The sequence below is a fragment of the Oncorhynchus nerka genome, linkage group LG22 (assembly GCF_034236695.1).
Source record: "Oncorhynchus nerka isolate Pitt River linkage group LG22, Oner_Uvic_2.0, whole genome shotgun sequence".
In the NCBI taxonomy this organism is placed as follows: Eukaryota; Metazoa; Chordata; class Actinopteri; order Salmoniformes; family Salmonidae; genus Oncorhynchus; species Oncorhynchus nerka.
Window position 1 is genome coordinate 77,487,335 of NC_088417.1, and position 23,891 is coordinate 77,511,225.

General features: G+C 42.6%; 1 protein-coding gene across 1 annotated transcript in view; it reads left to right on the forward strand.

Moving 5' to 3' along the window:
• The window catches only part of LOC115105775 (seizure protein 6 homolog), a 240,090-nt gene that overhangs the window by 190,733 nt on the left and 25,466 nt on the right, over positions 1-23,891 (forward strand). Inside the window, exons 5-9 of the mRNA XM_029628147.2 lie at positions 14,060-14,245; positions 18,314-18,482; positions 21,776-21,942; positions 22,139-22,333; positions 23,181-23,319. Coding sequence (XP_029484007.2) covers positions 14,060-14,245; positions 18,314-18,482; positions 21,776-21,942; positions 22,139-22,333; positions 23,181-23,319 — 856 coding nt within the window. The remainder of the gene's footprint in view (positions 1-14,059; positions 14,246-18,313; positions 18,483-21,775; positions 21,943-22,138; positions 22,334-23,180; positions 23,320-23,891) is intronic.

Sequence of the window (23,891 nt, forward strand, 5' to 3'; positions counted from 1 at the left end):
CTGGTTATCGTTGTCTCTAAAATTGGGGATCATAATTAAGTAGAATTCTTTCCACCTGTGGGTTACGGGATATTGTTTATGTTTAGTTGCCTCTTCGCACTGTATTGTCGTCACGGTTTGTTTATTCTTTATTTGTTTTGTATTTGCTTAAGTTTCACTTTATTAATTAAAAGTATGTGGAACTCAAAGTACGCTGCACCTTGGTCCGATCATTATTACGAACAACGTGACAGTAATCCATTAAGTTACCAGCTAAAATATTGTAATCTGATTACAGATACTTTTGAAAAACTAGATTACTTCGAGGATTACTTTTAAATTCAGAAAGGATGTTTGCGGAAAAAAAATCTTTGACACTTCACTGTTTTCTCAATGACATTCAAGTTTAAGTTTCTTCCATCTGAGCGAGTCTGACCACAAGTCAGAGACCACTATGATGACACACCAAATGTGTTTGATCAATCGCCGGAAAAGAGCAGGAATAGGCTTTTGTAGGCTACAGTTATGTCTTCCAATGGTGCGACTGGTGTCGGCATCCAAAGATTATCCAACTTCAATAAACGCTTGGGGATAAGGATGACAGCAGTGGTGTAGTCTACTGCGATACAGATATAACTTATTATTGATATCTACATAGCTCATTGATGTGAATCACACTGCTACTCTCTCATTTAACTATTTGCGGCTTATTGATTTGGGTTGTTGTGGGTGGCTGCTCACAAATCTAAATGTGTATTTGAACCCAATAATGTTTGAATTCAAGAAGTTTAAGCTGGTTATCAATCATTGTTTTTGAAACCAGTGGACAGCCAGTGAAAAATGTGCTCTAGCAACAGCTGCATAGTGCAGATCCCATCCTATGGAATAAAAGTGGGGTTTTAATTGCTCAATCTAATTCATACTGATAATGTAAATAAATCCATAGACCTAATGGACACATGTTCAAACTCGCACACTTTTGATAGACTTAAAGGGCCAGTCTGTAGTTGTTAAACCCATTTTTGGATTTATAAATGATTCTGATTCTTGAAGAAAATAACTTATAAATGCCTTATGAACCCAAAACATAAACATGTTTTTTCCCAATGTTTGTATCCATTGTTAATGTAAACAAACACTGTATAGCCTCATAACATGGTTAAAACAATTCATTTGGATATCATGGATGAGTCGGTCCTTGCATCAAAACAATTTGGCTAATCTACACTTCCATATTTCCAAGTCCTATTCTTGAAGATCAAGGGGTATTACATTTATTGGAATGACTGGAATTCTGATAGACTTTGGTTTTTAATGTACAGATATAATTTAATCATATGATATGTTGTAGAAAGCGATGGGTTAGAAGAAGTCTACATAACCAACCCATAAACTAACATTTAACATCCATATATGGCCCGCTATGTAAACTTTAACATTGATTTATCCTGCAATAGATGTTGTTCAATTGGGAACATACATGTTTGTATTCTTCTTATGCCTCTTAAGGGGAAAGTAATTGAATGTAATCAGATTACGAGTTTGGGTAATACAAAATGTATGTTACAGATTACAATTTTGGACAGGCAACTAGTAACTTTCTAAATGTAATGGATTACATTTAGAAAGTAACCTACCCAACCCTGTATTTTTTTAAATAATCGTAGGTATATGATCACACTGGTTATATATCATTACATTTCCCCCTTCTGATGACCAGGTGGCGAATCGCATCTCTGCATGTCTGGCAGACATATCAGTGTGGATGACGGATCACCACCTCAAGCTGAACCTCGGCAAGACGGAGCTGCTCTTCCTCCCGGGGAAGGACTGCCCGTTCCATGATCTCGCCATCACGGTTGACAACTCCATTGTGTCCTCCTCCCAGAGCGCTAAGAACCTTGGCGTGATCCTGGACAACACCCTGTCGTTCTCAACTAACATCAAGGCGGTGGCCCGTTCCTGTAGGTTCATGCTCTACAACATCCGCAGAGTACGACCCTGCCTCACACAGGAAGCGGCGCAGGTCCTAATCCAGGCACTTGTCATCTCCCGTCTGGATTACTGCAACTCGCTGTTGGCTGGGCTCCCTGCCTGTGCCATTAAACCCCTACAACTCATCCAGAACGCCGCAGCCCGTCTGGTGTTCAACCTTCCCAAGTTCTCTCACGTCACCCCGCTCCTCCGCTCTCTCCACTGGCTTCCAGTTGAAGCTCGCATCCGCTACAAGACCATGGTGCTTGCCTACGGAGCTGTGAGGGGAACGGCACCTCAGTACCTCCAGGCTCTGATCAGGCCCTACACCCAAACAAGGCCACTGCGTTCATCCACCTCTGGCCTGCTCGCCTCCCTACCACTGAGGAAGTACAGTTCCCGCTCAGCCCAGTCAAAACTGTTCGCTGCTCTGGCCCCCCAATGGTGGAACAAACTCCCTCACGACGCCAGGACAGCGGAGTCAATCACCACCTTCCGGAGACACCTGAAACCCCACCTCTTTAAGGAACACCTAGGATAGGATAAAATAATCCCTCTCACCCCCCTTAAAAGATTTAGATGCACTACTGTTCCACTGGATGTCATAAGGTGAATGCACCAATTTGTAAGTCGCTCTGGATAAGAGCGTCTGCTAAATGACTTAAATGTAAATGTAAATGTATATATCATTTGTTTTATTACTTGGCTGAGTGAGCATAATAATTTTTTTTTTTTTATGTTACTGGACTGATGGCCTGCAAAACTCACGTCGCACTGCATTATTTCTGTCTCATGCACCAATTCATGTTGTTACTCTTATGACCAGAGAAAGTGAAATATTCCTCAATATTAAAAAAGACAAGCAGCTAACAATAACAGCGTAAGCCTATCGTAACACTTTGCTATACTCTTTGATTGCTGCTGCAGTGCTGGTTGTAGCGTGAGTGGATGTAGGGATAACGTGCATTTTATGACTTATAAAAATATGGAACAAAGTGTTGACAGTGCTGAATAACAACTTAACACATTAACACATTAGCTCGGCTGTATTCATTGAGTCTCTCTCTAGTCATGGTTTTAAAAGTTTTGAATCTCACAGTATCAACTTTGCTGTGTTCTCAGGGCTTCTTTTTAAAAACCTATGGCTCGAGCAAACTGTTCAGACACGATGAGCATTCTGATTGGCCAACGGTAGGTCTAAAGGTGCACTTGATTTGCTCTCTTGGCCTGCCGGATATTCAGAGTTCTACCTTCAGACACATGAAATGGTTGAAAATGGGAACACTTCCCGGTGCTAGGGCTGCTGAATCAAGTGCACATACCACTAACAGGGAAGAAAGGCTTTATTGTTGTTGTATTTTACAGAAATGTTTGGTGATCGACTACGAATGCCTTGGAGGTCAACCAGTTCATCGCGATCGACCGGTTGGTGACCACTGAACTACCATTTAGGAAATAGTTGATCAGTGTTTCTAAGCTGTTCTGTGTGTCTTTGTTTGGCCGATACGAGTGCTGGCACAGTACACTGTGTTAGAGCAGGGAGAGGGGGGTAGACAGGGACCACAGTAGGGGAGTGATGAGAGCTTTTACCAGGCCTCTAATGGATCAGTTATAGCCCACATGTGAAATGTGCCCCGTGCATCACCACTCATAATGAGCCATGCTCTTTGTGTATCCCAAACAACCATGGAAAGGGAAATGCCGTAATGTTGCTGCTTACCATGTGTGATTTGACCCCCGGTCCCCGTAGGGTGGAAATATATTGTTGGATATATAAATAGGTTGTAAAGTACAGCCTTTAATGCGCTGAATTCCCATTGTACCATTGATTTGAAAGAACCCTGTGCGAAGAAAGCCCTCTTTAGAATAGTAACCAATAAACAAGCAGTGGGTGATGTGGAACTCTATTCTTTACAACTCTCCCACACACATTCAGACTTCACTGTTAGTGCCTATACAGACTATGTGATCTCCAGTGGACTGGCAGCACAGAATGCTGCTTATTGAGGAAGAGGGTAAACTTTAAAGATTCAAGCCCCTCAATAATTCACAAAGAAATAGGAGAATAGCAGCCGTGGCCGGGAGACTCGAGGCAAACAGACCACGAGAGAGGTGACCTGGGAACCGAAAGTAAAGGATTGGAGTAAGAGAACATTTACTTTGGGTCAGAGACGAGTGAGACCACCTCATAAGCAATTAGTCTGAGTACAATACATGCTACTGAGTGGTGATCCATCATGTAACAAAAAAAACATCACCTACCGGATATTAGAGAAATGTCACAGGTCTGTACTAACAACAGCATTGTGTTAACACCTACTCACTGAATAGTAAACAGTACATCACATTTGAATAATAAACCTTGCTCTAAGTACAAGTCATCTTCTTTCCTATTATCCTGCTGAGGGTGAAACAGACTGATTTTGTAAAGCTCCACCCAACAATAAACAAAATCCTTGCTCAGTGAATTACTTTGCGCTCACCCATAACGTTAGTTAATCACCCTGCATGAGGGCAGACAATGTAGGGTGTCCTGTTGATCAGCACTCTCTGGCTTCAGCAGCACATCATCATTTCCCCTCATACTCAGACAACTGTGAGCCCAACAATCTGGGCTTTATCCTCACGCACTGAGTAAAGAACTCCTTCACTAAATCCTCAAAGCAGGGCTTTTCAGACTCGAGGCATTGGGGTGCATCTGTGGGGGTGCATTTGTGGGGGTGCAGAAGGCAACCACATGTTTAAGTCATTCAGTGATGTAGGTATTATGTCAAATTTTTATGCCAGGGTATTAAATTCTCTCTAATTGATATCAAACACTATGGCAGCATGACACGCTTTCACACTGAGCCCATGTCAGTTTTTATGCTTGGCAAAGCAACAATGAGAGCCTATAAAGTCATCATAACATATGGGATTTCATTAGTTCTACAGAGCTAATGTTGTGGAACAGCAGCTCTGAATTTGAATGATAAATGCTTTTCACACTATTTGACATTTCTATTTGAAATCATCAGTCTCAAGAAAAAAGGTACTTTTCAGAAAATATTTTGCTGTCTACATTAAACAAATTCCAATATGTACCTGCAAAGCTTCTCTCTCTGTCACGCTTGATATCATCATCCTTATATTAATGGTCTCATTTTATGCACATCCACAAATTCCGTCCGTGAAGGACATTTGGAGCAATTAGAAGGCTACTCTTTAATCTATTTATAACCGTTACTCCACAAGCATGACAGCAAATTTCAAAGGCTATCAGGATTTAGATTTGTGTTAATCTCCATGGTGTGCGCAATCACCTTGTCCATTGTAATGGGGTGTTAAAAATGTGATGGGACAAGCGTTGAGAAGGAGACAGATCTGTAGCGAGAGATCTCAGCTCTAGGTAATTAATATCTGCAGAAGGCCCTGGCTGTGGCTTAGATGACACTGATGAATGCTGCAGTAGTAATAGTAGCAGCACAGTTAACACTGGGGAGTGATGATGTGTCTGTGTCACAGCCTGTATCTAGTCTTCTTCAACTCTCCTGAGGGTTGAGAATGTTGTGTGTGTGTGCAATACATACAGGAAAGAGTGGACCTCAGGCTGAAATATTGGAGAAAGCAAACCTAAACTAAGCCCTCTTGCAATTCCTTTATGACTTCCCTGATCCCTCATACTGAGGTCGACATTTAATGACTGTCTAGACAGGTAGACACTTGGTTCTTGGATTGAATTGAGAAAAAGTCTATACATCTTTGAAATAGACTTAGAACACATCTGCATACGGTCAGGTGTTCAGTACTGTAATAAACTCTAACCTATTACATCTATAAACAGTTAATTTATTAATCATAACCTCATATCATATCATCATTCTGAACAATCATAACCTCCTTGCATCTGCAAAATCCTGAGCCTTACTTATGATTCAGTAGAACACCAATTGGTTTAATAATTTATTTACTAGCTAATTAAATGGTAACACAGAACATACTCACCTAATACTTTAAAAACAGGTCCCTAGCGGAATGACAATAACATGTCTGCTTGTTACAAAAGAGATGGAGAGGGGGCAGAGAGGGACAGAGACATTTAATCTTTGCACATGTAGAAACTACTCTCGCGTACAGTAATCATATACACAAATTCACTCAACTGTGTCCTACCACCTTTCAGCATGGGAGATGAGAACTGTATCGTTGGCTGTCGATTCTGCTGAGGACGACAGCAGCTTATTCATAGAGGTTTCTGCCATGTGTCTCTCAGTGTGTCTCCTCTGCTGTAATGGAGACATCTGTTGGTGTGACACCAAAGGGGGGGGGGAGAGGAGGGCAGAAACATTTCCTACTCTAACTCTTTAATCAGCCGTTTGATTTCCCACTACTACACGGCTCCCTGGGGGCTGCAGCTGGGAAGGGAGGACTCCCAGTTGGTCATAACTACAGGGGGGCAGGTATAATTTTATTACCAATCTTAATATTTCCACCCTGCCAATATGCTCTGTATGTAATTATTCTCAATGTGTTCTGATGGGCAGGGCACTAAACAAATTCTCTCTGCATTTCACAACAGATACTCAGGCCAAAGGGGAGAGATGCATTTTTCATCTGGTCATGTAAAATTGAGGAGACTTCATAGACTTGGTTAGTAGAGGGTTGGAGAGGGCTGCAGCGCAGAGGGATACCCCAGCCAAAACAAGTTATCACCTCCACCAAGTCAGTATGTGTGGAATATTTCACATGGCAAAGAAAAGCCATCCACTCAAATGTCAACTGAGAGCATTAAGGCCCTCACATATACACATACTGCCTACACACTTTACAGATGTGTGTTAAACCAGTCTCATAGGTAACACTCTGTGATCGATTCCGATACAGTTTGATTCCATGCCCAGTGGATATTGTGGTTCAGCATCATCAGCATCAGAGTGAAAACAGCCCTTGAAGACTAATTGAAAGGTCTGGTGAATTACTCTGATTTTAAGTACATGTGAGTCTTGCTCTATACGAGTTCTCCGATGAAACATTACCCTTAAACAAAGATCAATAGTCTTGTCCCTGGGAAGAGAGGTTCAATCTGAGAGAGCCCCACCACAGTCCTGCTGTGATGTATTGATATTTATGTGGTTGGGTTAAACATTTAATTCCAATGGTCAACTGCTCAATAAATGCTATTAAGGGGAAGTAACTTTAGACTGCAGCCGGCACGGTCCCATCAATGAGGGTTTGTCTACTCTAGACTGATGAGTAGAGTGAGTCTCTCCAGAGCACCAAATTACATTACCACTGATGCCATAGGCTGCCATGCTCCCTGCTTCCCTGCATCCTGTCATTACTGCTGATTTAGTTGCCATGAATCAGTTATGAGTTGTAACCCTCATTATTAATATTATTGATTTACTGTCATACAATTCTAAATACATGATAAATTGCAAATTGAGCCTACCATAATAGGTTAGAGGTTAAGTCAATACTAAGTTTATTAGCAATACCTTATTTTACTCAGTGACGTGTCAGTCCAAAGGCATGTGATTAGTGTAGCCACCACTGCCACTAGTGATAATCCTTTATCCGCTTTGGCTCTGTGCGTTAATACCTATTGATCCTTGACTGATAAAGTGGCAATGGTCATTGATGAGATAGGATGTCATTCAAACCCATTACAGCTGTCACTGATGGCAGAGATCAGGACCACATTTCCAGTTGTTTCCCTCCTCTTTCCCCCCTATTTTCTCTCTCTTATGGGGCAGAATAACCAAGGACATTACCTCAGCATCTGTTGCCTGAGGCCCCACCATCAGCTAATCTGCCTCTGTATTTACTGTGGTGCCATTACTTGTAATAGCAAAACAATCAGGCTTTATGGCCCTCTAAGATGAAGTACAATGGAATGGAGGCTGCATGTCATTTAATTCTTAGGGGATTGTCTCTGCCTGCAGCATCCCCATTGTACAGGCTCAACAAATATGAAATGCTGGTATGATAATGGCAATAACTGGGCTCAGTGGAGCCAGTGATAAAGTAAGAATTCAATGGATGACCTAGGGCAGCTGGACTCGCACTCTGCATCTCATTGATTTTACTCCAGAGAGAGAAGACTGGCTGGCTGGCTGCTTCATCATATTGGAACTGTTAGTGTGGGAGAAATCAGTGTGCCATTTTTATTATAACCTATGCTTGCACACTGAACCTTAAGGCATTTCTTAAGGAGGTGGTTTGTAATTTGATTTGAGTTGTATGTGTTGAAATTTGATTGGTATTTGACTAATAATGGTTCAACAGCCGGAGGACGAAACTTGGTTTGTTTGGCCTTCAATATGGTGTTAATAAGTCTGAACCACATTCCAAGAGACGAGCCTTTGTAAAACCATTGTTTCTCTACGCTTGCAGAGAGTCTTGTTAGGCTATGAGAGATATCTAGAGGAGAAGCTCTTGAATGCAGTGTTGCAAGCAAATAATTTTCTCTTTTATCAGTTCTGTGCTGTTCCTGTAGCATTAATGTAAACAATAAATGATAGTCTTTGAGTGACACATGGTATTGTTTACTATTGGCCCCCTTGAGCAGTTGTTGATGTGCTGAGGCAGCCAGGTAAGATAATGATTTAACACAGTATTACAGCCGGGAGAGTTATGTACAGAGTTGTGTACAGGTTTATGAGTGCATTCTGGGATAAATCATAGTTGCTGCACACTTTAACACCGACTTTAAACCACATGTGGTACATCAAATACACAAAACGACTTCCTGCAAAGTATGCCACACTGCACAATGGTGTCAGGAAGTACAATGATGTATAGTACACGACATGAAGAGAGCTAAAGTGAATCCTTAGTAAATAGACAGACACTAAAAACCCTGGCTCTGTCAGTCTTATTGAGTTTGATTGCTGGGGGAGAGCATCGTCTACTTTCAGCACTAATATCCAAATGTCTTCTGGCAGGCAGGGAGTGGGGTTGAAATTAAATTTCCTTCCAAAGTGTACTTTTCCTTAATGCCTCGTGTCGAGCGGCAGAGGGCTGTAAAACTGTTAGCTTTAATGTTGATTTTCATATGCAGCCATGAGAAGAAAGGGAAATAAAGAGCAGTGATTATACCATTTGAATGGGTTCCGGAAAGCTTAAACGTTTTATGTTGCGACAGTGTAATGCTCCCGTGCTCAGACTCTGCACACTCAACCCCCACAGTGGTTGTCTCAGGTTCAGCATTCTACACTGTCCCTTTTATTCCCATGTCTTGGGGAGGTGGAGGAGGAGGTAGTGACTGGTCGACAGCAGGAGAGCAGGAGTGTGAGCTGAGCTGAGAGCTTTGTTTGAAATGTTTCCACCTGCGTGTTGACACAACCTAACAGCTCATTTCCACTTCGACTGTTCCTCCAAATCATATTAATGAGTAAAGGATTGAGTCAGACATACTAAACAGTTGGGATCCTCCACAGGGTCCTTGTCTTTGCTCTCTGTTTTCGAAGCTGGCTGTCACACTTAGCCTACTAGTGCTTAAGTCTCTGTAGACACAGGCAATTTAACAGCTTTGTTATCCTCAAAATATCCACTAATGTTATTATTTAGAAACAGCAATCAGATGAAACAATCAGATGCAACACATTCTTGATATCATCACACCTACAGATGTAGGGTCTTAATTTGAGCCAGTTTGCTACAGCAGGAGAATAATCATGCAGCAACAGGAAATATGAATTATTATGTGGATTATAATTCATGTACATTTTTGTAGGGGGTGAAGCATTTTTCATATCGAAAAACTTCAGAAGCCTTTTAAAACCTCAAATACATTACAAGTTTTACATGCATTGCAGTAAAGTTCCCCTGCAACAGGGTGTTCAAATTAAGATCATACATCTGTACAGTAGATCTCTATGAGTTAGACAGGCATTTCTACAAACAAACAAAAAATCCACCTTTATTTAACCAGATAGGCAAGTTGAGAACAAGTTCTCATTTACAACTGCAACCTGGCCAAGATGAAGCAAAGCAGTGCGACAAAAACAACAGAGTTACACATGGGATAAACAAACGTACAGTCAATAACACAATATAAAAATCTATGTACAGAGTGAGCAAATTAAGTAAGGAGTTAAGGCAATAAATAGGCCAATAGTGACGAAGTAATTACAATTTAGCAATTTACACTGGAGTGATATACACTATATCACAAAAGTGAGTACACCCCTCACATTTTTGTAAATATTTGAGTATATCTTTTCATGTGACAGCACTGTAGAAATGACACTTTGCTACAATGTAAAGTGGTGAGTGTACAGCTTGTATAACAGTATAAATTTGCTGTCCCCTAAAAATAACTCAACACACAGCCATTAATGTCTAAACCACTGGCCACAAAAGTGAATACACCCCTAAGTGAAAATGTCCAAATTGGGCCCAATTAGCCTTTTTCCCTCCCCGGTGTCATGTGACTCATTAGTGTTACAAGGTTTCAGGTGTGAATGTGGAGCAGGTGTGTTAAATATGGTGTCATCGCTCTCACACTCACTCAAATTGACTGGTCACTGGAAGTTCAACATGGCATCTCATGGCAAAGAACTCTCTGAGGATCTGAAAAAAATAATCTTTGCTCTACATAAAGATGGCCTGGGCTATAAGAAGATTGCCAAGACCCTGAAACTGAGCTGCAGCACGGTGGCCAAGACCATACAGCGGTTTAACTGGACAGGTTCCACTCATAACAGTCCTCGCCATGGTCGACCAAAGAAGTTGAGTGCACATGCTCAGCGGCAAACAGTTTGCTGAAGACAAGCAGACTAAGGACATGGATTACTGGAACCATGTCCTGTGGTCTGATGAGACCAAGAAACCTATTTGGTTCAGATGGTGTCAAGCGTGTGTGGCGGCGACCAGGTGAGGAGTACAAAGACAAGTGTGTCTTGCCTACAATCAAGCATGGTGGTGTCATGGTCTGGGGCTGCATGAGTGCTGCCGGCACTGGGGAGCTACAGTTCATTGAGGGAACCATGAATGCCAACATGTACTGTGACATACTGAAGCAGAGCATGATCCTCTCCCTTTGGAGACTGGGCCGCAGGGCAGTATTCCAACATGATAACAACCCCAAACACACCTTCAATGCAACCACTGCCTTGCTAAAGAAGCTGAGGGTAAAGGTGATTGACTGGCCAAGCATATCTCCAGACCTAAACCCTATTGAGCATCTGTGGGGCATCCTCAAATGGAAGGTGGAGGAGTGCAAGGTCTCTAACATCCACCAGCTCTGTGATGTCGTGGAAGAGGACTCCAGTGGCAACCTGTGAAGCTCTGGTGAACTCCATGCCCAAGAGGGTTAAGACAGTGCTGGAAAATGATGGTGGCCACACAAAATATTGACACTTTGGGCCCAATTTGGACATTTCCACTTAGGGGTGTACTCCCTTTTGTTGCCAGCGGTTTAGACATTAATGGCTGTATGTTGAGTTATTTTGAGGGGACAGCAAATTTACACTGTTATAAAAGCTGTACACTCATTGTAGCAAAGTGTCCTTTCTTCAGTGTTGTCACATGAAAAGATATACTCAAATATTTACAAAAATGTGAGGGGTGTACTCACTTTTGTGATATACTGTATGTGCAGACGAGGACGTGCAAGAAAAAATACTGGTGTGCAAAAGACCAGAAAAACAAGAACAAATATGGGGATGAGGTAGGTAGTTGGTTGGATGGGCTATTTACAGATGGGCTGTGTACAGCTGTTGCGATCGGTAAGCTGCTCTGACAGCTGAAACTTAAGGTTAGTGAGGGAGATATGTCTCCAACTTCAGTGATTTTTGCAATTCGTTCCAGTCATTGGCAGCAGAGAACTGGAAGGAAAGGCGGCCAAAGAAGGTGTTGGCTTTGGGGATGACCAGTGAAATATACCTGCTGGAGCGTGTGCTACGGGTGGGTGTTGTTATGGTGACCAGTGAGCTGATATAAGGCAGGACTTTACCTAGCATAGACTTATAGATGACATGGAGCCAGTGGGTTTGGCGACGAATATGTAGCGAGGACCAGCCAACGAGAGCTTACAGGTCGCAGTGGTGGGTAGTATATGGGGCTTTGATGACAAAACGGATGGCACTGTGATAGACTGCATCCGAATTGCTGAGTACAGTGTTGGAAGCTATTTTGTAAATGACATCGCCAAAGTCTAGGATAGTCAGTTTTACGAGGGTATGTTTGGCAGCATGAGTGAAGGATGCTTTGTTGCAAAATAGGAAGCCCGATTCTGGATTTAACTTTGGATTGGAGATGCTTAATGTGAATCTGGAAGGAGAGTTTGCAGTCTAGCCAGACACCTAGGTATTTATAGTTGTCCACATATTCTAAGTCAGAACCGTCCAGAGTAGTGATGCTAGTCAGCCTGGCGTGGGCAGCGATCAGTTGAAGAGAGAGCATGCATTTCGTTTTACTAGCATTTAAAAGCTGTTGGAGGCCACAGAAGGAGTGTTGTATGGCGTTGAAGCTCGTTTGGAGGTTTGTTAACACAGTGTCCAAAGAAGGGCCAGATGTATACAGAATGGTGTTGTCTGCATAGAGGTGGATCAGAGAATCACCCGCAGCAAGAGCGACATCATTGATATATATAGAGAAAAGAGTCGGCCCAAGAATTTAACCCTGTGGCACCCCCATAGAGACTGCCAGAGGTGCGGAAAACAGGCCCTCCGATTTGACCCACTGAACTCTATCTGAGAAGTAGTTAGTGAACCAGGTGAGGCAGTCATTAGAGAAACCAAGGCTGTTGAGTCTGCCAATAAGAATACGGTGATTGACAGAGTCGAAAGCATTGGCCAGGTCGATGAAGACGGCTGCACAGTACTGTCTTTTATCGATGGCGGTTATGATATCATTTAGGACCTTGAGTGTGACTGAGGTGCACCCATGACCAGCTCGGAAACCAGATTGAATAGCGGAGAAGGTACGTGGGATTCAAAATGGTCGGCGATCTGTTTGTTCACTTGGCTTTCGAAGACTTTAGATAGACAGGGCAGGATGGATCTACTGTAGGTCTGTAACAGTTTGGGTCTGGAGTGTCTCCCCCTTTGAAGAGGAGGATGACCGCGGCAGCTTTCCAATCTTTATGAAACTCGGACGATATGAAAGAGAGGTTGAACAGACTAGTAATAGGGTTTGCAACAATACTGGCGGATAATTTCAGGAAGAGAGGGTCCAGATTGTCTAGCCCAGCTGATTTGTAGGGATCCAGATTTTGCAGCTCTTTCAGAACATCAGCTGTCTGGATTTGGGTGAAGTATTTGAATGCTTTATCTTACACCACCTCTGTCTGTAATTTAGGTCCAGTGTTAAAAGTATATTTTTGCTTCCATGGTGTATTTTCAATAAATGCAAGGTTTTGGTGTTATCTGCACTGGACCTCAAGAACATAATTTCAGAGAGCGAGCATGCTGCGCCAGTGAGGCAGAGCAGAGCAGAGTGGGCCTGCGCTCCGACAGACAGAAAGGCCTGTTATATAGCGCTCATTAAGGACATGGTTAGCTCAATCCATCATCCACGCCAACTAATGATTGCTACCATACATCCCATGTAGGACCATCCGTTTAAGGACAGGGACGCAGAGGAAGTTGAAGCCCATTCATCTTGATGCGCTGGACTCACAGCGCTTTGACAACTGGTACAGAGACAATTCTTCTCCCCACTATCACATTAAAGTACCAGCTCTGAAATGGAACTGATCTACAACTCTACTTTTACCCTGTACACCAAACCTAAATCTCCGTGTCATAGCTGTGTGTGTGTGTAGACTTTGCAGCACACTGAAACTCATTAGCGATTGCAGACATGTCACAATCTATTTGCAGATGTACTTTTAAACTGCAATTAATTGCAGCATATGGAGTGGAATATTTATAACTCAAGTAGAAAACTGATGAAAACAGCCCTGCTCTACCCAATTACAGTACATTCTTCATACACAACATGTACTCTGTGTGTGTGTGTCTACACTCCGTTGGTTTACTGTATGTATAATTAAAGTGAAATGGTATCACTGAGAACAACTAATTCCACTTTGAACAACCATGGTGAAAAAATTCACAAAGAGAAATAATATCAAACCGGTCATCAATGATTAAATCCCCTCCCTCCCTCCCTCTAGCCTTCATGCTGAGCTGTGCCTTCCCTAAGGAGCCAGCCAACGGGGAGGTATCAGTGACTCACCTCCATGCTGGGGGAGAGGCCTACTTTCAGTGTCTGACCGGCTACCAGCTGCAAGGCCCCACCATGCTCGCCTGTCGCAACGCCACTACACCTTACTGGAGTGGCAAGGAGCCAAAATGCCTGGGTAAGAGACAACAACACTGCTTCCTTCCTGCCAAACACACACACATACACATAGACACATATGCACAGACACACACACCGACTTCAGCTCATCAACTTCCAGGATCCATTCATCTGCTTACTGAGAACCAATGGGAAATTATAGTTACCCCTCAGAGAACACCACAGAGACTGACAACTGAGGAAAATAACATTTCAGCTGAATGATTAAAGTAATTAAACTCAGTTTAAATGGACTGGGTGTTATTTGGCACCCACTGCCCAGAGGTTAATTGGGGTTTATTGTGTGCTCTATTTGGTAGGCCTATCAGGTGTCTGGCTTACTGCTGTGCGACTTTAATTCTCTCTCTGTAACCCGTATCCCCTGCTATTCAAGCTGTTTAATATAAATCCAGGGTTAGGGGCAATAGTGCAGTTGTAAACAAACATGCCCTTGTTACCTCAGCGACTAACATGTCTAGCCTACTCTTCTTCACAAAGAGTGTTTCCCACAATAGTTGCATAGTATGGGGAAATAGTACACGTTCATATATGAATAGCAGGTCTGTGCCCTGTGGTACACATTTGTCATAAGTCATGTCATAAGTCATGTCATAAGAAAATAAAATGTTTTGGTCGCACTCCGATTCATTCCCTCCACACTACATATTACTCTGTTCCATTCATGGATTTGTTCATTAAATGTTACTACAAAAATTAATCATGGTAAGCAATTAAATCAATATGATTAAGCTAAAATCAAAGTAAACGCTTACCTTGCTTCCCTTGCATACTATCAAGGGGGTATTTCTTTCCGGGGGGCGCAAGGTGTGTGAAACAGGTGTGTTCGAAAGTTCAATATTTAAACCAGAGCCATATATTTTGTATTTGTCTAATTCTAGACATACAGTTACATAGCATTATTTAGATATTCCTCATGTACTGTTAATGGGGTGCTAACATAAAGAAGTTAAGAATGCGAGCTCTCTCAACAGCTAGGTTTAAATGTTGATATTTTTGGATAGCTCATATGGTTGGTACATTATCAAGGATGGTGTTATGCAGGTGAGTGAGGACCCAAAAGCGGTTTAACAAAAACAGAGTCCTTTAATGTCAAAACACAGGGAAGACATAGATCCTCTTCAGATGTACTGAATAGCAAAATAGACAACCCGCAGAGAGGGCGACAAATAAATCATAAAGTCCTTCTGATATTACAGAAAAGTCCCCTTCTTAGCAGCAGAGGAGAATAGCAGGGTTAGCGGCGACAGACTGCTGGTCTCTCTGGGTAGGCGCGGGTTGTAGATGACAGAGGTACCTGATCACACGTAGCATCAGATGAACAGGCAGATTCCGACAGGACGAGACAAGGGTGAAGCAAACGTGACGATAGTTTGGTTCTGGCATGAGAAACTCAAAACGAGAATCTGACAAAGACAGAAGCAGGAACAGAGAGAGAAATAGAGAACTAATCAGAGGGGAAAAAAGGGAACAGGTGGGAAAAGGGTGAACGAGGTAGTTAGAGAAGATCAGGAACAGCTGGGGGAAGGAAAGGAAGAGAAGGTAACCTAATACGACCAGCAGGGGGAAACGAAGTGAAGAGAAAGAACAGGAACAAGACATAACATGACAATACATGACAGATGGTGGTCACGTGTGTCTGCAAGCAGAGGATCAGTAGTTCCAGTCCGGGATGGGGACAGAGACTGTGACAATATACTGTTAGCGGCACAGTCACGTGACCCGGATCTACAGTTGTGCTCAGCTCAACACTATGGTCGTTGTGGAATAAGTTTTATGGGTGAATGTAGCACATGGGAATGTGTGAAACGTGCGCCACCTAATTGCTAACTTTTCGGTGGCGCCAACTGATAAGGCGCTTTGGGAGGCCGGTCACGTGTGCTATGAAAGCAGAAGTCCTGGGTGTGAGCTTCGGTGTGAGCTGAATCAGGAGGAAGTGGTACTTGCTAAAAGAAGCATGACATCTGTTATACTAGCATGGCTGCCATAGAATTTTGAAGTGTCATGTAAATGCTTCATAATGCCCATTCTAGTCATTCGTGTATTACACTAATATGATTGCCATAGAATGTTGTAGGGCAGTGGTATTCAAAAAGCAGGGACCCCATTTTCTTAATAATCACATCAACAAATAACCTTCAATTCAATACATTTACTCAATAAAATTGTACTTTTCAAATGTCTAATCTTTCTCAAAAGCGTTTTGTGTGTTGTCCCATATAGCCCCCCCCCACCTCTCTGATTCAGAAGAGTTGGGTTAAATGCGGAAGACACATTTCAGTTGAATACATTCAGTTGGACAACTGACTAGGTATCCCCCTTTCTATAAAATAATCTGTACTCTACATTTTCTGTTCCAAATTATTTTGTTTTTGTGTTTTGGTTTATATGCCAACCCCACTGTGACCCCGACTTTGAATACCACTTTGTGTAGGGTCATGTAAATGCATCATAATGCAGAAACCTCAATGGCCCAACTCTTTAAATACATGGCTCTGGTTTAAACCAACCCTGAGACAAATGCTGAATTGCGATTGGACAATATCAGGCCCATGAGCAAAATCGGGACATTCCAAGGATCCCACCTAAAACAAAAATGTCCTGTTGTAGCCAGAAATGGAAGGGTGTGGCTATACTTCCTGCTGTATGGTCAAATTGCTGTCAGGAATGATGATATAGTTTATGTTTTTAGTGTTCTGACTTATGTTGCTCTTCGTCCTGTTTATAATTTGTAAATCTTGTAAGTTGGCCTAATTAAGGCAACTATTTATATCCACTTTGCAAATAATAGCACTCAGCACGACGGCCTACCTCACAACATGTAACGCCCATGCCTCCCTGTATAGTAATGATACAAGCTACTTCCCACTGGGCACAGACGTCAGTTCAACATCTAGATTTGATTTACATTTGGTAAAGTTGTCAACTACTATGAATTCAACATGAAATCCCCCCAAAATTCACCATGTCATTGGATTTAGGTTAAAAGTTGGGTGGAAAATTATTAAAATCTTTTACGTTGATTACTTTTCGCAATCAGTTTTCCACTCTGATTCAGCGTCATCACATATATTTTTATTTGTTGAAATGACATTGATTCAAACAGTTGTTGCCCAGTGGGTTAGGCCTAAGGTGAGCTTTTACAACATGTCAGTCTAGCATCCTCATTTAGGCCCAAAGTTGATTGGTTGTGCTGAGAGGCCTGGTCTGTTAGTGTCTGATTACTAGTATGGGGAGAGGGAGCATTGCTATGGAGACGAGACCGGGCTAAACCAGCCCATTTGGACCTGGCTACACTACACTAATTAGTAGTGGGCTGCATGACTATCCTTCACCTGCTCTCAATTAGCATCGTCTTTTCTGCCAGCCTCACTCTCACTCCCTACAGCTGTTCTGCACTGATACTGTTCTGCTGCTCTGCTCTCCTCACTAGTTGATCACACACAGATACAGTCAGTCTGTCAGCCAGTCCCATAGAGATAGATAGAGAGCTCCAGTGGCCAAGAGACCATTTTAACATGGGCAGCACCATTGAGGACTTTCACGATTTTGAAGTAGTCAACTGGGTGGGACTTCCTATGGGTAAAGGAAGGATCACATAATTCCATCCAGGTCATCAGGAGGGATCAGCCAATGAATTATATTCATGAGCAAACATTCCATACCTGCAGGTGGCAGTAGATCGACAACTTTGGCTTTATATCTGTTCAAACAACACACTCCAGGTGGCAGTATGCACCAAAATAGTAGAAGAAGAAAATTGACTACTTCAGAATGTAGATGGCCTCAGTTGCATTGCCCATGCTCTCACAGACGCCATAATGTGACAGATACAATGTTGGTCCTTTAACTATCTCTATGGTCAGCACAGGGATGGAAATGTTCTTCCTCCAAACCCCATGTACTGTGGTATTACTCAGCAAAGAGAGAGAGCAGAAAACAAATATTGTTTTTTAAATTAAGGGACATTTAAGCGGTTTTATGTCTCTCTTTTTCTCTCTGAATTTTACCCTTGCCTCCCTCTCTGTCAATCTCATTCTCGCTCTTATCCAATCTATTTTCAATGCAGCTTCCTGTGGTGGGATGATAAAAAATGCCACTTTGGGCCGTATTGTCTCTCCTGGTTTCCCTGGCAACTACAGCAACAACTTGACTTGCCATTGGGTCCTGGAGGCTCCTGAAGGCCACCGGCTTCATGTTCACTTTGAGAAAGTGGCTTTGGCTGAGGATGATGACCGGTAGAGTACACACACACACACACACACACACACACACACACACACACACACACACACACAGACAGAGAGAGAGAGAGAGAGAGAGAGAGAGAGAGAGAGAGAGAGAGAGAGAGAGAAATTTTCAACTGCAGTTCCTGAACAGGTTATTAAAAACAATTACAATAACAATACAGGAAAACAATGAGCGGTGAGTACAGACAGAACAACATAGCACAAGCACCATGTAGCATACAGACAGAACAACATAGCACAAGCACCATGTAGCATACAGACAGAACAACATAGCACAAGCACCATGTAGCATACAGACAGAACAACATAGCACAAGCACCATGTAGCATACAGACAGAACAACATAGCACAAGCACCATGTAGCATACAGACAGAACAACATAGCACAAGCACCATGTAGCATACAGACAGAACAACATAGCACAAGCACCATGTAGCATACAGACAGAACAACATAGCACAAGCATCATGTAGCATACAGACAGAACAACATAGCACAAGCACCATGTAGCATACAGACAGAACAACATAGCACAAGCACCATGTAGCATACAGACAGAACAACATAGCACAAGCACCATGTAGCATACAGACAGAACAACATAGCACAAGCACCATGTAGCATACAGACAGAACAACATAGCACAAGCACCATGTAGCATACAGACAGAACAACATAGCACAAGCATCATGTAGCATACAGACAGAACAACATAGCACAAGCACCATGTAGCATACAGACAGAACAACATAGGACAAGCACCATGTAGCATACAGACAGAACAACATAGCACAAGCACCATGTAGCATACAGACAGAACAACATAGCACAAGCACCATGTAGCATACAGACAGCGCAACATAACGTAAAAAGCAACAAAACAAAATATATAAAAGCAACTAGTGTTTCCACACTTCACAAGCTTCAGACAACATGGAGAGCTGCAATACACAGCTAGGGATTATGTTCACAAGTCTGATTGGCCTTTAGCCATGTCTTTATGTTTTTTGTGAAGGTGCGATAGGTGGTGCAGTTATGTGTGTCTGATGGCTGTGTGTTCCAGACATGGGAAGCTCTCACAGAGAAAGCAGATTGACTAAAGGTGTTTTTTCTTAAGGGAACTATATAGTTACCTCTCATGAGTTAGGCAGTATGTTAAGTGGGGGAGTATCATAGATTTGAAGTACAGTTTTACTACCTCTGTAGTCAAACAATTGTGTATGAATTGAAAATTAGCTAGGTTGAATTTGGTTATTTGAGTTACCTTTTTCACCTGCTTTTAAAAGAGAGGTTGGAATCAAATATGATGCCAAGGTACTTCAAATCGGATACCACCTGGATCTTCTCCCCTGACACAGACATCTGGCTCAGTGGCATCAGTTGTCCTCTTTGTGAAGAACATGCAGATGTTTTTTTTTCACATTGAGATGCAAACACGAGTCACTGAGCCACTTTGTAACCTGGACCATTACAGTAGTGAGTTCCTGTGCAGCTTGTTGTTTGCGCTTTGCGTTCACATATCACTATATCATCTGCATACATTTGAACTTCAGACCCAGTACAAACAGAAGGCAGATCATTAATGTACAGGCTGAACAGGAGGGGCCCCAGTATTGACCCTTGGGGCATGCCCACATCATAGCTGAGAATGGGTGGCAGCTCATTGCTCACTCTGACATGCTGGGAACTGCCTTCACGGTATGATTTCATCCATCTCAAGGCATCGGGGAAAAGTGTGTGTGTGTGTGTAGAACCACCTTTTGCAGCAATTACAGCTGCAAGTCTCTTGGGGTATGTCTCTATAAGCTTGGCACATCTAGCCACTGGGATTTTTGCCCATTCTTCAAAGCAAAACTGCTCCAGCTCCTTCAAGTTGGATGGGTTCCACTGGTGTACAGCAATCTTTAAGTTATAACACAGATTCTCAATTGGATTGAGGTCTGGGCTTTGACTAGGCTATTCCAAGACATTTAAATGTTTACCCTTAAACCACTTGTGTGTTGCTATAGCAGTATGCTTAGGGTCATTGTCCTGCTGGAAGATGAAGCTCCGTCCCAGTCTCAAATCTCTGGGAGACTGAAACAGGTTTCCCTTAAGAATTTCCCTGTATTTAGCGCCATCCATAATTCCTTCAATTCTGACCAGTTTCCCAGTCCCTGCCGATGGAAAAACATCCCCACAGCATGATGCTGCCACCACCATTCTTCATTGTGGGGATGGTGTTCTCGGGGTGTTGCGAGGTGTTGGGTTTGTGCTAGACATCGTGATTTTACTTGATGGCCAAAAAGCTCAATTTTAGTCTCATCTGACCAGAGTACCTTCTTCCAAATGTTTGTGGAGTCTCCCACATGCCTTTTGGCGAGCACCAAACATGCTTGCTTATTTTTTCTTTAAGCAATGTCTTATTTCTGGCCACCCTTCTGTAAAGCCCAGCTCTGTGGAGTGTACAGCTTAAAGTGGTCCTATGGACAGATACTTCATGTAACACTTAGATTGCACACAGGTGGACTACTTAATTAATTATGTGACTTCTGAAGGTAATTGGTTGCACCAGATCTTATTTGGGGGCTTCATAGCAAAGGGGTGAATAGATATGCACGCACCACTTTTCCGTTTTTAATTTTGTAATAATTTTTTTAAACAGTTATTTTTTTCCGTTTCACTTCACCAATTTGGACTATTTGGTGTATGTCCATTACATGAAATCCAAATAAAATTCCATTTAAATTGCAGGTTGTAATGCAACAAAATAGGAAAAACGCCTAGCGGGGTGAATACTTTTGCAAGGCACTGTATGACAGGTTTTACATCCGGTTGTCAGAACGCGATACAACACTGGATAACAACGCCCAACTTTACTGCATATATTGCAAGGACATGTTTTCTTAGGTTAGGCGACTAAATCCCATATGTGAGTGACTTGGATGAAATTGATACGGCTTTATGTCATTTCAAATCATTAACTGTATTCCCTCATGCAAATTAATTGAGGGACTACACAGGCCAGTCAGACGCGGGGAGCAGAGATTTAATTACATTTTTGTACTATAAATACTGTCTCAAGGCTATGTAACAAATGGACATTTAATGAAGCCACTGGCTGCTGAGTTGATGAGAATGTTATCGCAGGTTTATTACAGCCAATGATGAAACACTGAGCGCCACTTCAGAACCACTCACCACTACCTTTTGATGTTTCTCTTAGTCCTCAATAACAAATCAATGTGTCCCATTTTCCCTTCACCCTTTTTATGATGCAATGTTTTTGACTGTTTTTTAGACTCCTAATAAAGAATGGGAACAACATTGACTCGCCTCTGGTATATGACTCCTATGAGGTGGAGTACCTGCCCAATGAGGGCGTGGTGAGCACAGGACGTCACCTCTTTGTAGAGTTCACCACAGACGGGACTGTGACTTCCACAGGAGCAGCCATCAGATATGAAGGTACTGATGCAATGTGTGTGAGTGTGTCTCGTATGTGTGTGTGTTGACTACATTAACTTAATAGAATTATACTAGAAAACATGCTTCAAAGGATCAACACTGATATGTCTTTACCTTTTCCTAAGGGAGGTCAAATTGAGGATTGATGTTGACTTAATATAACAAAGAATATACCTGTGGGATTTTTATCCCACAGCTTTTGCGAAGGGCACATGCTATGGGCCTTTTGTGAAATATGGAAACTTCACTAGCAGCAACACAGCTTGCGGTGTGGGTGCGGTGGTGGAGTTTGCCTGTGACCCGGGCTACACTCTGGAGCAGGGCTCAGTCATCATTGAGTGTGTGGATGCAGAAAACCCCCAGTGGAACGAGACAGAGCCAGCCTGCAGGGGTGAGTCCTCATTCCATTAAAAACACAGTCCACAGGATTTCATCAGCTCAAGTTTGGTTAATTCTCTATCAGCAAATTGAGTACAATCTAGGAACCCCAGCCACAATAAAGCCAGCTACCCCAGTCTCCCAAGACCTGAGTTAGGAGCTAGTGCACAGCTTTAGAAGTCAAAGCCCAGTTTTATTAATTATCTCCCTGCTTATCTCTCTCTCTCTCTCTCTCATACGTGTGTATATATATATCAGCAACTGGCGTACGATCTAGGAACCCCAGCCACAATAAAGACCTAGGGATACCTCTCTCTCCCCCACAGACACGCACACTGACCTCTAACCCTTATTTTATCCACTTTTCCCCCGCGCTGTCCCACACCACACTACCCATGATTGTACAGCTCTTCGGCAAAGGTAGAAATGAAAGGATTTCATTTCTGCTGTTCAGGGCCAGAGAACTATATTTTTCAGCATTAGCAGTTTGTAACAGTTCTAGACCAACACTCTTAGGCTCCCTCAAGGAGCATGGAAAGTCATTATGAATGGTATTCTGTTCAGCAGTGATACTCTTTCATGACAGTCTTTTATTTACCCCTGTGAATTCACATGGCCTTTAAAAGATGTTCCACAGTCAACAGACCAACATCAAAACCAGATATGATTAAAATATCATCAGCTCAGCTGGCACTGACAGTTAAGATTTTCAATCACTGATCACTTGTTTTTCCTATTTGAAGATGGCTATACTGTGAGTACTGGGTGTACACTGTGTCCGTTTGTATGTAGGTGTTTTTCTTTTTTACTTTTTGGGAGTGTTGGCCTTGGACTTGACTGTGCTTATGTGTGTGGCCCAGCTGTGTGTAGTGGTGAGATCACAGATTCAGCCGGTGTGGTTCTTTCTCCAAACTGGCCCGAGGCCTACGACAAGGGCCAGGACTGCATCTGGGGCATCCACGTGGAAGAGGACAAGAGGATCATGCTAGACATCCAAGTGTAAGTGCCATCTCTCCGCTTCAATGGCAGCAGAGGTCACACTGAAGTTCAAATCAATCTCATATCATTTAAGGTCACAGCCTGCTTCTCTTCTACATTGACATTTTAAAGAGTAGATAGATCTATTTCAAGTTATGCTGCATAGGGTAAGAGACATTTTCACTACATACACAAGCACTCACATACCCTTGCACATACACACTCTCAAACATTTACATTTACATTTAAGTCATTTAGCAGACGCTCTTATCCAGAGCTCAACATAGGCAAAAGAATACTGCAAGTTCAGGAGGCAACTCTGAATGTGGAACTATCCTAAAGGGAAAGCATTGCTACTGATGTTGTAGTCAGAAATTAAATCTATGTTTTCATCCAGTCCATTGAATATTCAGCACAGCTTCCAGCACACTCTCTGACCAGATTAGCCAGTAAGCCTCCATGCTCTCCCTTTCCCTGGTGTGTGTCTCATAGTTGGCTTTCAGAATATGCTCTGGCAGTGAGACCACTCCGAGCCACTTATCCAGCTCTCTCAACAACGTTAATTCACCACTTAAACACACACAAACCCTCCT